Below are 13053 nucleotides of genomic sequence, written 5' to 3' on the forward strand. Positions count from 1 at the left end.
AGATGTGAAAATTTGTTTTCTTCTAGATAAAAATGCTGCTGAAACTGTTTCAATGTTGAAAACAGCTTACTAAGATAGCGCTATGTGAATAATTCAAATGCAAGAGTAGTTTGCTCGATTTAAAAATGGCAACATGTTGTTTGATAAAATAAGATTTTCGCTCTGCAGCGGAGTGCGCGCTGATATGAAACTTCCTGGCAGATTAAAACCGTGTGCCGGACCGAGATTCGAACTCGGGACCTTTGCCTTTTGCGGGCAAGTGTTCTACCAACTGGAGCTACCCAAGCACGACTCACGCCCTGTCCTCACAGCTTCTGTAAAGTTTGGAAGGTAGGAGACGAGGTACTGGCAGCTGTGAGGACGGGGCGTGAGTCATGCTTTGGTAGCTCCAGCTGGTAGAATACTTGCCCGCGAAAGGCAAAGGTCCCGAGTTCGAGTTTCGGTCCGGCACACAGTTTTAATCTGCCAGGAATTTTCATGTTGGTTGATGACTAACCTCATTCTGGACGTTCATAGGGTGCATGGATCGACAAAAACATTGAAAAATCCGAGAGCTTGGCCTCTCAGACTGCGTCTTATTGGCAGGATACTTAGAAAATGTAACAGATCTACTAAGGAGACTGCCTACACTACGCTTGCCCGTCTTGTTTTAGAATAATGCTGCGTGGTGTGGGATCCTTACCAGATATAATTAATGAAGTACATCGAAAAAGCTCAAGGAAGGGTAGCACGTGTTTTATTATCGCGAAATATGGGAGAGTGTGTCACTGAAATGACACAAGATTTGGGCTGGACATCATTAAAAAAAAAATGTTGTTTTACGTTGCGACGGAATATTATCACGAAATTCCAATCACCAACTTTCTCCTCCGAATACGAAAATATTTTGTTGACACCGACCTACGTAGGGGGATAAACTATCACCACGATCAATTAAGGGAAATCAAGAGCTCGTACGGAAAAATATAAGTGTTCGTTCTCTCCGCGCGCTATATGAGATTGGAATAATAGAGAACTGTGAAGGTGGTTCGATGAACCCTCTGCCAGGCACTTATATGTGATTTGCAGAGTATCCATGTAGATGCAGGCAGACAACTGATCAACTTTCAGAGATTAGTGGGTTATCTTGGAGCTCGGTTCGGCGAATTTTAACGGAAGATTTGGGAATAAAAAGGGTTGATGTCAAGTTTGTTCCTCGTGTCCTGAGTGAAAATCAAAAGGAAAGAGTTGGAGAGTCATGGTGCTACGGTTACGACCAGGAAACAAAAGAAACGGTCAACCAATGGAATACAACATCGTCACCCCATCCAAAAGCATGTCAAGTCAAATCAAACATCAAAACAATGCTGATTTGCTTTTTTGATGCCGAAGTGTTAGTTCATTCAGAGTTCGTTCTCGCAAGCCTGGCCATCAACCATAACTTTTATTTGGACGTTTTAAACAGATAGCGTAACAGTGTTCGAAAAAAAAAGACCTAATTTGTGGCAGACAGGAGACTGGTTCGTCCACCATGACATCGCTTCTATACCCACAGTCATCTGTGTTGGACAGTTTTTGGCTAAAAATGTGATGTTAACCATCATGCTCCAGGAAACAAGACTGCCACTGCGCCATTTCGCTCAGTGTGTATCATTAAGAGTCCTTTTATCGAGTGTTTTCGTAAACAAAAAGGGGCCATTATTTCAGGTGCATGGGTACTGCACGTTTCGAACATCCGTTACTCTCAATTAATGTCCAGCACACTATTTTACTGTCTCTGATTTCCCTACCTTGCCACAGACTCCAGAAAATACCGTGAAAAGTTATTTGGGAAGCAATCCTGTCACTAAGCATCTGTCCCAGAATCTCCCTATGCAGCAGCAATCCTCTCAAACGTTGTCCTATCACACACACACACACACACACACACACACACACACACACACACACCTCGAGTCATTTAGTAGCGAGCCTTGTTTTTGCCGATGAGCAGGCGTTACGACTACCATGTAATTAACTTCTACACTTATTCCACTTTTATGAACAGACTCTTCTTTAGTTTATTTTATAGGTTCACAATCGATTCTGCATTTTCACGGAGTTTCTTTCTTCTTTTTTTCTTTTCCTCTCCTTACCTAACTCATAATGACATATATATTCCAAGCTATTGAAGAACGACGTTAGTTAATAATTTCAAGTTCATCTTCATACATGCAGATTTGTTTTAATTGTCTTCTTTACGTAGTCACCCTAATGCGTAATCAATACAAGAATCATTTAGGCACGTTTAAACAAAACAAAACAGTGCAGAAATGCAACCATAAAACTAAGTCAACGGTTTTACATGCTTGTCTGTGACCGTTTCCACTGTTCAAAATCGTGTGTCAACTAAATATACATACATAAATAACTGATGTTCGGTGAGCTTGGAAAGCTCACCATATAACGATTTGAAGCAGAATCTGCGAGCGGCTCTGCTAATACAACAGTGCGTGTTGATCAACGGGGATTACGTCAGTAGCGATTATGTCCAGAACGATTACGTCACTGATTTACGCGTGCAATTACGCTGAATGCAAGCGGATGGACGCTGATTTGCGCATTAACACACAGCCTGAATTTTCTTCCGCCAGCAGATGCACCGAAGGCTGTGCACAACACAGTTTAACAGAATTTTAAAAGCTTTCTCCTACTGAAGGACACTGCTTATGCCGTGAATCATTTTATCTGCTTTTATATCGAACAGTAAATATTTTGATAAGAATTTTAGTTACTTTGTTACAACTCTACTAGGGTGACGCGCAAATTTCGTCACCTAATCGGTATGTTTTATAGTACAACAAAGGATAACATGGCTGAAAACACCCAAAAACTTTAAAGGTCGCGGGATGAGGCGCTATTTCCTCCGTAAGCAACTAGTAACACGTAATTCATAATGCTGAAAATCGTCTTAGGGGTTTACGATGTTGAACAATTCTGCTTTTTCAAAATTTGAAACTATATGTAATTTATTTCTTTGTGTATTCTTTGTACAATCGGTGTTACCTGTGTATTTTGCATCGCCAGCCATTCAATGTTGAGAAACAAAAGACAACAGTCACATAGTGTGGTATGTAGGGTGATTTCTTTTCCACTGTGCACAAACTGTACGGACTGATCGATGAGAGGATACTGTAAAATAAATGTCTAATGAACGTATGTCCGAAAATGCATGGTTTCCATGCTATAGAAAATTTATTCAATCACTCATTGTTACACAGATTACGGTTTATACGCACTATACCATGCAGCGACAGTTACAGTATGTATTGAAAATGGTTTTCATGTGCCTCAACGCATGCTTGTATACGCCGTAGCATGTTCTGTCTCTCACGTTCACATCGGCCACACTGCTTTCGAACAGCGTTAGAGGCAGTATGAACAGGTTCCCCCTGTGTCTCTACATCTGAAATGGGCTCTGCATACACGATACTTCTGAGATGGCCCCATAAGCAGAAATCACACGGGTTCAGATCCGGTGAACGAGCAGGCCATCCAACTGGACCCCTCTGGTCCGAACCATCGACCAGGGAAGGTGCGTCCGGACGTCAGCGGCGATGTGGGCTGGAGCACCATCATGTAACAGCCACATAACCCTTCGAATCATCACTGGCACTTCTTCCAGCAAGGGAGGCAAAGTAAGACGCAAGAACCGCCGATAGCTCCGGCCTATTAGGCGACGTGGGTGGATGACTGGTCCCAAAATACGGTTGCCCATTACCCCGGCCAGACATTCCGGCTGCACCCATGCTGATGATTCGCTCTCGTCATACTACGGAGGTTCTGCATACCATCCCAAACACGGCTATTGTGAAACCTGGAGATACCACTCAGCGTAAAGGTGGTCTCATCTGTGAATGAGACTGATAACACAAATCCCGGAATCGTGGTTGCCCGGTGGAGAAACCAGTGACAAAACTGCTTCGGACGTGGAAAGTATGTCGCTAGTAAGCCCTGCACACGCTGTAAGTGATAAGGGTAGTAACAATTGTCATGGAGAATGTTGCACACGGTCGTATGCAAACAGGGGATAGGTCTCCTGATACAACTTTTCTGCACGCTCGAATCGGGAGAGGAGGTTAATGTTCTGCTGGGTGACTGGCTCACCCAGGGTTTAGGTAAGAGGTCCGCCAGTCACGACTACCTACTTGTTTCACTTCGATTTCTGTTCTCTTTTCCTTGTGTTTCCTTTCCTTTTTTAGTGCGTTTCATCTCCTCTTGTTTTGCCTCCGTATGTGAGGATTTGGTGTGTCTTTTAACCGTTCTCCTTGTTCGCTGTCCATCTACGTCCCTTCACCGCATGTGTTCCTGTTTCTATGCGTTTGGGCGCCCGAACACCTCAAACCCCCCCCCTCCCCCCCCCCCCCCCCCCCCACACACACACACACACTCGGAACCATTGTGTACAACGCTGTATCAAATCCACTACAAGGTGAGTTGGTAACTGGTAATGTTATGTCCGATTCACTTCTCCTGCTATGACAGGAGAGGGCGCTAGGGCATGACGTAACAGGAACAGTACCCCCTTCTAGGAGGAAACGATACATACTGTAATTGTGGGTGCATAGTAAAACGCGTATTAGACCGCAGCCTCTGTAACAAAATACTATTGAATAAATGGTCTCTGCCATGGAAACCATGCATTTCTGGGCGTAAGATCATTACACGTCTTTCGTCCCGTATCCTCTCACCTATCAATCCCCAGAGTTTGCACACGGTGGAAAAAATCACATTACGCATGTCCGGCCAGTTTGAAAGTTATTGCGTTTCGCTTCTGTGGAGATCAGAAGCTGTAACCTGAAACTTTTTCACTTGTTGCTATTTAGCGTTAACAAGAGAATTGCAAATGCCGAAGTTCGCCTATCAATAAGACACGTTCTGCACGTAGAGCTCACCCTGTCACTATCAATATATTGAAGTTTGCTACAGGGAACACCATATACACTGCCTGATGATCACCCCCGCAGGAAAGTGAAAACTTATAAGGACTGGAAGCCAGCACGCAGTTGAGACACTCACCTGGAACTCGACTTTGTACAGCACCGGGAACTTGCGCCGCTGTTCGCACAGTTTGGTGAAGTGTGACAACTCCACAGGCCTGTCCGGTATGGTCGACATGACGCCATTCTCTTCTGCTGGAACAAAAGCAGAGAGGCGAGTGATTAGAGAAAACTGCCAATGAATAAATACAATAAGAACGCTGCTGCGACGCACTGTTGTATCTAACATGCAACATACATGATTTCCTGTTTTTTTTTTTTTTTCTGTTAGTAAACTCCACCCTCATTGTCTCTCAATGGAGCTCAGTAGAAATTTCTACAAACGGTGTGATTCACAACTTTGGTTAAAGCAGAGTGTCGCACAAATGCCGTAATGTACTAAAACTTTAATGAAATTCGCGAACCTGTAACTTATTGATACATCTGTATCTGTAGCACAGAATTTTCCTTTAACACGCAGCACCAGATAAAAAGGGTCGCTTTCAAGACGGCAATTCTTTCATGGCGTAATCGCATTGGAGGTAGTATGCACGTCATCATACTTTAAAACGAATCAGCTTGCTTTGCCAGTTCTAAGAGGACTTACTGTTCAACGTGGGGAGCAAAGAATGATGCAAATTTTTATTCCGTACGAAGCACTATCAAGTTGAAATTCGTGTTTAGCGCCAAAAAATTAAAGAAACTCTGTTGATAACGTCTCTCTGTAAACTATAGTTTAATTTTTACTGCAGTCTCCAACAGCTATCACCATAGATGCTGTCATTTACATTGTAATAAGTGTAGTGATCGTATGTGTAAATGTTAGTTATAAAATTAAGTAAAGACTTGGTGAAGGAAGTTACAGGGACTCAAGCAAGCTAGCAGATACACGGAAGTGGAGCAGTACCGCGGAGAGGTAATCGTCCGATCGAGTATGCGAACCAAGCAGTCTACTTGGGGCGTCGTCCGGATGACATTGCCTGCCCCGCTGGAAAGCAGGGCAGACGGATCAGGAGCCAGCATAAGTCACGTGTACGATACACGAGGGAACCTTCTAGCATCGAACCACAGAGGTCAGTCACTGTGCTACAAACGTCACGCCCTCAGCAGGAACACGAAATAAATACCACGGAAAGAGGCAGCTCCCTCTCGAAGTTTGCAGCTTTCTCTGAAGTCTGCTGGGAGTCTGCTCGAAGTCTGCTGGAAGTGCTGGTCAACTTATGGAGTACGCTTGTCATGTTCCGGAAGCCTCGTGACGTTTGCTGGGCGTGCTGATGTACTCCCGACGGTACGCATGAAGAAGAAGCGGCAGCTATGGAGGTCATAGGACAGCATCGAACCTGATAGCAGCGTCTAGTTACCACGACTTACGAAGAAAGAAGAAGAAGTCACAGAAGTCGAGTCTTCGTTCTGACTCAAGTCATTAAAGTCGAAATCTCACCAATAGCAACGGAGGAAGACGTATAGTGAATAACCCGAGTGACTGGTTCGGACGAAGGGATGCGGCCGAACCAGTGAAGTCAACCGTGAATTGGGAAGAACTCCAGTTCAATGGACGCCGCCCAGAGCCGCCGAATCTGAGAACGCGGGTTCGCTCCTAGCACGGGGCAACTTTCGTCATAGCAGTGGTCGGCCAGCTGCCCGGAATTGCAAGCTAGTACACTCGCCGGCACACAGTATTGCCGCGTAAGCAGCGCTCGCCACGTGCGGCCGTTGTGAGCTGCTCTTACTGGGGCATTCCTTGCAATCTACGTTACCATCTCCCGCCGCCGCCAGCACCGAGGCCACTACGCCGTGTTGCTACGGAAGCACTGAACCAAGCGAGTAAAGTAAACCGGTTGAAGTCCGCTGAATCCACTGTTATCAAGGAAATGTTTGTCAATAAATAACTCTTGGAGTAAGGGATGTTTTATTGTACCTCATCCTCTGAGCCAAGGGAAGAACCCACGTAGTCCAGCTCTCCATGTCTGACAAATAATAAGAATAACAAGAAAGAAATAAAAAGAGACTATACAACATAAACCGTAACCAGTAACCCCCGCAAACAGGTCGTACTGTGGGGTGCGGAAATGTGGACGCAAATATAAATGTCTTACAACCGACGTAGACTTCGCTTCTGACGCTGAGTGGATCTTTCCAACGAGAACCGCACGCTGTGTTTTTTTTATAGGATGTTTACCGTCCGTCATAGCGTGTGATCAGTGGTTTTGCAATTGGTTGCCAAGCAACAGTGTGCTTTTAGCTTAGCCTTCCAATAATTCGTAGAAAACAGTGTGAATACTAGTGGCGCTACCTGCACACTCCAAGAGGCGTCTGAAAGCGGAAAGCGTTTTTCGTGTAACACATACGCTTCTCTTCGATTCGAGGCTGTTTTCTGTGAAACAGCAGTTTTACATACACTGACATAAACAACTGTGTTCCAGAACTCTACAATAAAGTGAGGTAGGCGGAATGTGACGTGACTCAGGACTTTGGCCGGCTGGTGCGGCCGAGCGGTTCTAGGCGCTTCAGTCTGGAACCGCGCTGCCGCTACTGTCGCAGGATCGAATTCTGCCTCGGGCATGGATGTGTGTGATGTCCTTAGGTTCGTTAGGTTTAAGTAACACTAAGTTCTAGGGGACTGATGGCCTCATATATTAAGTCCCATAGCGCTCAGCGTCATTTGAACCATTTTTAGGACCTTGATGACGAAATTTGAAGAACTTATTTATCACACAATGGAAGAGTGTTTGTTAAGAAACATGTAACTTTTGACTTATTGTTTATTACTTACACGTATGAGTGAAAATGTAAGTCACTGTAGACAACTTGTGATCCGCTTCTGCGTCCATATTATCAACTTGCCTCATCTAATATTGTTGTTTATATGTGATGTTAGGAATCTAGCAGTAGATCAGTGACATGAGTGTGTGTCACGGTGGTGCGAAGAGCAACATAAAAAGCGTCGTCATATCTGTAAACATTGATTTACTAACACGAGACACCAACAATACAGTACCGTTGCTATACTTTGGCGATGCTTTCGGAATACAGGAAATCCTTTGATCTGGCGATTCTGACGAGTGAAGTCGTTATGTGACAAGACACGAGTTTGGAGAATCCATGAGAGAGACTCATAGTAATGCACCATCAAGCAATACACAAACACTGTCACGTTTTATGGACACAGCTGTAGCAACTGTTTGGAGGGAACTGCAGAAACAGAACGTGCGCTATTGTCTTCAGAAGGTGCTGACACAAGAAAGAAAGAATTTTATTCTTCTTATGGAGATTGTTTCGTAGTTTTCACAGTAAAATACTACCGATGCTGTCTCCTACATACGTCTCTTATTGACAGAAGCGGCCTAAGGAATACGTGGCAGTTACTTTAAGCGTCGGAATGGTCATATCGGGGTCTGCGGGAATCCTCATGCGATTGCTGGAGATCTCTCTAAAACAATTTTTCCATAACCATTTGTGTTAGTATGGTTGGAATCATTATCTAGGACACGTAAACCTGCGAAGAAGGTTACCACCAGTTGCTACACCTACGGTACTGCGGCATAGAGAGCTCTGATCCTGCGTCTACATCACTACTCTACAATTCAAATTCGAGTGCTGGCAGAGTGTTCACAGAAACAATTTCAGATAATTTCTCAACAGTTCCACTCTATAATAGCACGTGGAAAAAATGAAGGTCTAAATCTCTGAGTTCTGTTATCTTTTATTTAATTGCGATAGCCATTTCTGCCTGTGTAGGTGGGAGTCAACAAAATACTTTTGCATTCGCAGGAGAAATAAATGGTTCAAATAGCTCTGAGCACTATGGGACTTAACTTCTGGAGTCATCAGTCCCCTAGAACGTAGAACTACATGAACCTAACTAACCTAAGGACGTCACACACATCCATGCCCGACGCAGGATTCGAACCTGCGACCGTAGCGGTCGCGTGGTTCCAGACTGTAGAGCCTAGAGCCGCTCGGCCACGCCGGCCGGCCAGGAGAAATACTGTGATTGAAACTTTGTGGTAAGATTTTCTGCAACGAACAACAACCCGATCATCTGACGACTGCACTCACTGGTTTGAAAAAAACTGTATGATCTAGCCCCATAACATTTCCGGGTACATGTACGAGACAGGTAGCTGTTGGATATGTAGAAGTGGATATGCTGCGCCTCCAGCGAGTTCTCTCAATGTAACGGCCATACTTTTATCTCTTTTTAGAGCCTGTCAAAATTGTAGTGTAGTGTACGTTACTCCAATTGCTATTGGAGCTCAGCTGCCTTCCCAAATAGATATTGTGTTTTATGATATGGAACAGAGCTCTATCGAACCCGAGACAACTGTCAACTCATTACTGCATCGGTATCGAATCTGCAACGAGGTTAATGGCGGAGTGAACATTTGTTATAAATTGAATCGAGCATCAGCTTAGCAAATTATTATACGTGTGCAGTTGTTGTTAGTCATTCTCAGAAATGGTTCAAATGGGACTTAAAATCTAAGGTCATCAGTCCCCTAGACTAAGAACGACTTAAACCTAACTAACCTAAGGACATAACACACATCCATGCCCGACGTAGGATTCGAACCTGCAACCGTAGCAACAGCGTGGTTCCAAACTGAAGAGCCTAGAACTGCTCGGCCCCAGCGGCTGGCCGATGTTTGTAGTACCGGTAACTATGAACTGTCTAGGTGGTATCTTACATTAAGCTGTTTTGATGCTATATCCTTTGAAGTGGCACTCGGTTGATTTGGTAAATTCATTTGCGTTTTTAAACGGTAAAAGGAAAAGACGGGAGAATGGAACCTTATCTTACGTATTTATTTAAAATTCTATTTTATGTATGTTAACGTTGCTATGTTTTTGTTTGGGGGCTCTAAAATGCAACTTTATTTTAGTCATATAAAACTGGTGGGATGGCGTTTGGCTCCCTACGCCGAATGTAAATACCGGCCTCTGATCATATTTTCAGGCCGAGCCATTGGACATCATCGTCGGTAAACCTATGCTGTAATTTGAATTACTTTGCATTACCGATGTCTTAAAAATGATTCTGATAAGTGACCTGAGTTGTTTTTGCGGCCATTAAGATAATTCTGTGATACAGTTACTTCTTGGCGTCTCAAACTATTTGTTTTCTGGTCAGAGATAGAAACCTCTTGTGCGTGGTGTATTTACTTGTATTGGCGCATTTTAAACAATTCTTTCATATTGTTCCATACCGGCGCCTTGGAAATATTTTGATTTTGGGGCGTTACAGTGCAGTAATTGTATTAATTTACTAAAATTGATCAGTCTTAGGAGAAGGAAAACTTCTTAGCTAAGATCGCAATGAAGCACTGTATTGTGGATGACCAGTTTCGGTATAATATTTTACCGTCATTAGATCTTTGTACAGGTTATTATAAACGTCTTGTACGAAGATCTGATGACGGTAACACAGTATACCGAAACCGGTCATCCACAATACAGTGTTTCATTTCGATCTTAGCTAAGAAGTTTTTCTTCGGCTAAGAAGCTAAGTACAGGTCGCCCCTTCATACTCAGTATGAGTAAACTAAAAATGCTCAGGTTATCAGCGTGTCTTGATGTAAATGTATGGTTCATAAATAAAATTGTTGAATTTTTCTCAGTCTGTGTCTAGTAGTTTACCACTGCCAGACCCCCACATCCTTAACACTTTCAGCTTCCAACGGACTGGAAACTCATTAACCAATTTTCAACTCAACAGCACCTAACTCTTAATCAGCCATTTTGACGTTCTTGAGCTGACAAAGCAGGGATTACTGTGGTACGAGTTTTAGCTGAAAAAAAAGTTTAGACCTTTCTATGGTTTTTCTAATCCAATAAATATGCATTCAGTTCCAATACAGAAAGATCTACTAACGGTTAGGGTATCCGCAATAAAATTTGCGGTTATCAAGTACCATCGGAATGCAGATCGGAATATGAATTACTGACCGCTCTGTTGTTCTGGCACAGAATTATCATACGATCTTTTCCATCTACACAAGTGATGTGTCAATCGACAAACTATGAAACGAGAGAAATACATAGTCCCGTCCCTTTTACCATGATTTTTCCAACTGTGTGTGGTGTTACCTATGTGGTAATAATAAACTCAGTGTTTCGTACTTGCACACTTCGACATTCGTTACAGTAAATAAGGGCATCATAAGTCTTTTACCAACACGACAAATAATGAGACATAAATAACAAACAAGCTCACTTGTACCACTGACGAAATGCCAAAGAGTGACGAAAATTGGTATAACTTTGTTATTAATTTGTTTGAACGGCTCTAGCGTAGCCACTTAGATACTTGTTTAGTATTTCCGCATTTCCTTTAGGAAGCATTTTACTCTCCTCTTAAACTTTGACAGAACATTCAGTATCTTGCTTTTCATGCAATGCTACTGTAAAATTTTTAGGGCTCAGATTTTGCGATACACCCTAATTAAAGTTATAAATTCACCATGTTTTATCTCCAAAGCCGAATGATTGTTTTAGAGGAGGAGGAGGAAGAGGATTAAGGTTTAGCGGCACGCCGACGACGAGATTCGACGATGAGGGCTCCAGTGATTGAACACCGTCTTGCGTTGAAGGATAATAAGGAACTAAATCAGGCGCGTCTTTATTTTAAATACCTACGTGGTAGTTCCTTTACTTTAGGGAAATCACGGATAACCTGCAATTGGTGGGCCGGACGAACATTTTAACCGCCGTGGTACTGCCCACAGTTCCACATCGCTCGTGATATCGTAAGCATTCGCTTGTCAGTACGCCTTCAGAGACAAAAAGAGCCTCGTGCGCTTCTTACACTTGTTTAAAAATTAGTAACCACTATCGAGGCAACAGCGGCCTGGTGGTTGTTGTCCACGGAAGATGTGTATTGTCAACCGATTGTTCAATATGATAAAATGATTTCCAGAAAGAGAATATCCAGCATCTGAGATGCGAGGAGAGGGGGAGGGGGAAATCACGTTAGTTCGCGAGATGAATGACTAAATTATTTCGAGATTTCATGAAATGCAACTTTTGCGTAGACTTGCTAGAAGCCAGTGTCCTACAAAGTGACACTGAATTAGTAGATGGTTATTGTTTGTTTTGTTTTGGGGCTGTAGGTTTATCGTAGTGAAATGAGACACACTGCCTGTCACTGTTTTCCAATCTGCTGCGTCAATTGTGGACAAATCAGCCGTCATCACCTACAGCAGGAAAGTCCATTGCCTGGATAAATGACTTAATTAATGATGGGTACAGTGAGAAAACTGCAGACCAGTAACCGTCAGTTACTTCAATTTAAATATATTCGATATAAAAAGACGTAAATGTGAATAGTCTTGTCACAAAGAATGGAATTTAACTAACTCACAGTTCTATTGTATATGACGAGCTGCCTGCTTGCTGTAGGACGAAACACGTATGACAAAAAAAAGGACGAACTAGAAACGATGATATCTTATATAATCGCTAGAGATTGGTAATCGCAGAAACTGGGATGAATTTTGGAAACTGATAATCACGAAAGAAAATTATTAGCCATGAGAATCGCGTAACACGGAAACATACTGGAGAAATGCGACAAAGCTTAACGTCTGAAACGTCCGCTTATAACAATTATAAATGACTGGGCTTAAACTGACACACAATATTTTTAGCGCAACGCAATCTGACTTAATAATCCCTACAAAAGAATGGCCCTGACTAACAATAACCTATACCTTTCATGAATCACTTACCTCACAAAATCTTCATTACTCGAACTACTGCAATACACCGAGCGCCAATACTGCCAGCTAAATAAAAGATTCTAACAACCGAAGTCACTAACTACTGATAGGCATAGTTAGCAAATGCAAGATTTTGATAAAGAACAAACAATGTATTTACCTAAATAGTGTTCAAAAGTCATAATATATATAGCAGTTCATGACATCCAGTCTTAAAAATGTACTGTCTCAATGGCGAATATTGCAACAATGCCGACCAGCCTCAGACTGCACACAGCTCAGTCAGTGATTTTCATACAGAGCGCTACGTGGCGTTACCAACATAAAAACCTAAACAG

The 13053-nt window shown here is 42.9% G+C and overlaps 1 protein-coding gene across 1 annotated transcript in view; it reads right to left on the reverse strand.

The window, feature by feature from the left end:
- LOC126272182 (uncharacterized) overlaps positions 1–13053 on the reverse strand; it is a 1390907-nt gene that overhangs the window by 641748 nt on the left and 736106 nt on the right. Inside the window, 1 exon segment of the mRNA XM_049974835.1 lies at positions 5038–5150. Coding sequence (XP_049830792.1) covers positions 5038–5150 — 113 coding nt within the window.

The sequence above is a fragment of the Schistocerca gregaria genome, chromosome 5 (genome assembly GCF_023897955.1).
Source record: "Schistocerca gregaria isolate iqSchGreg1 chromosome 5, iqSchGreg1.2, whole genome shotgun sequence".
NCBI classification, from domain to species: domain Eukaryota; kingdom Metazoa; phylum Arthropoda; class Insecta; order Orthoptera; family Acrididae; genus Schistocerca; species Schistocerca gregaria.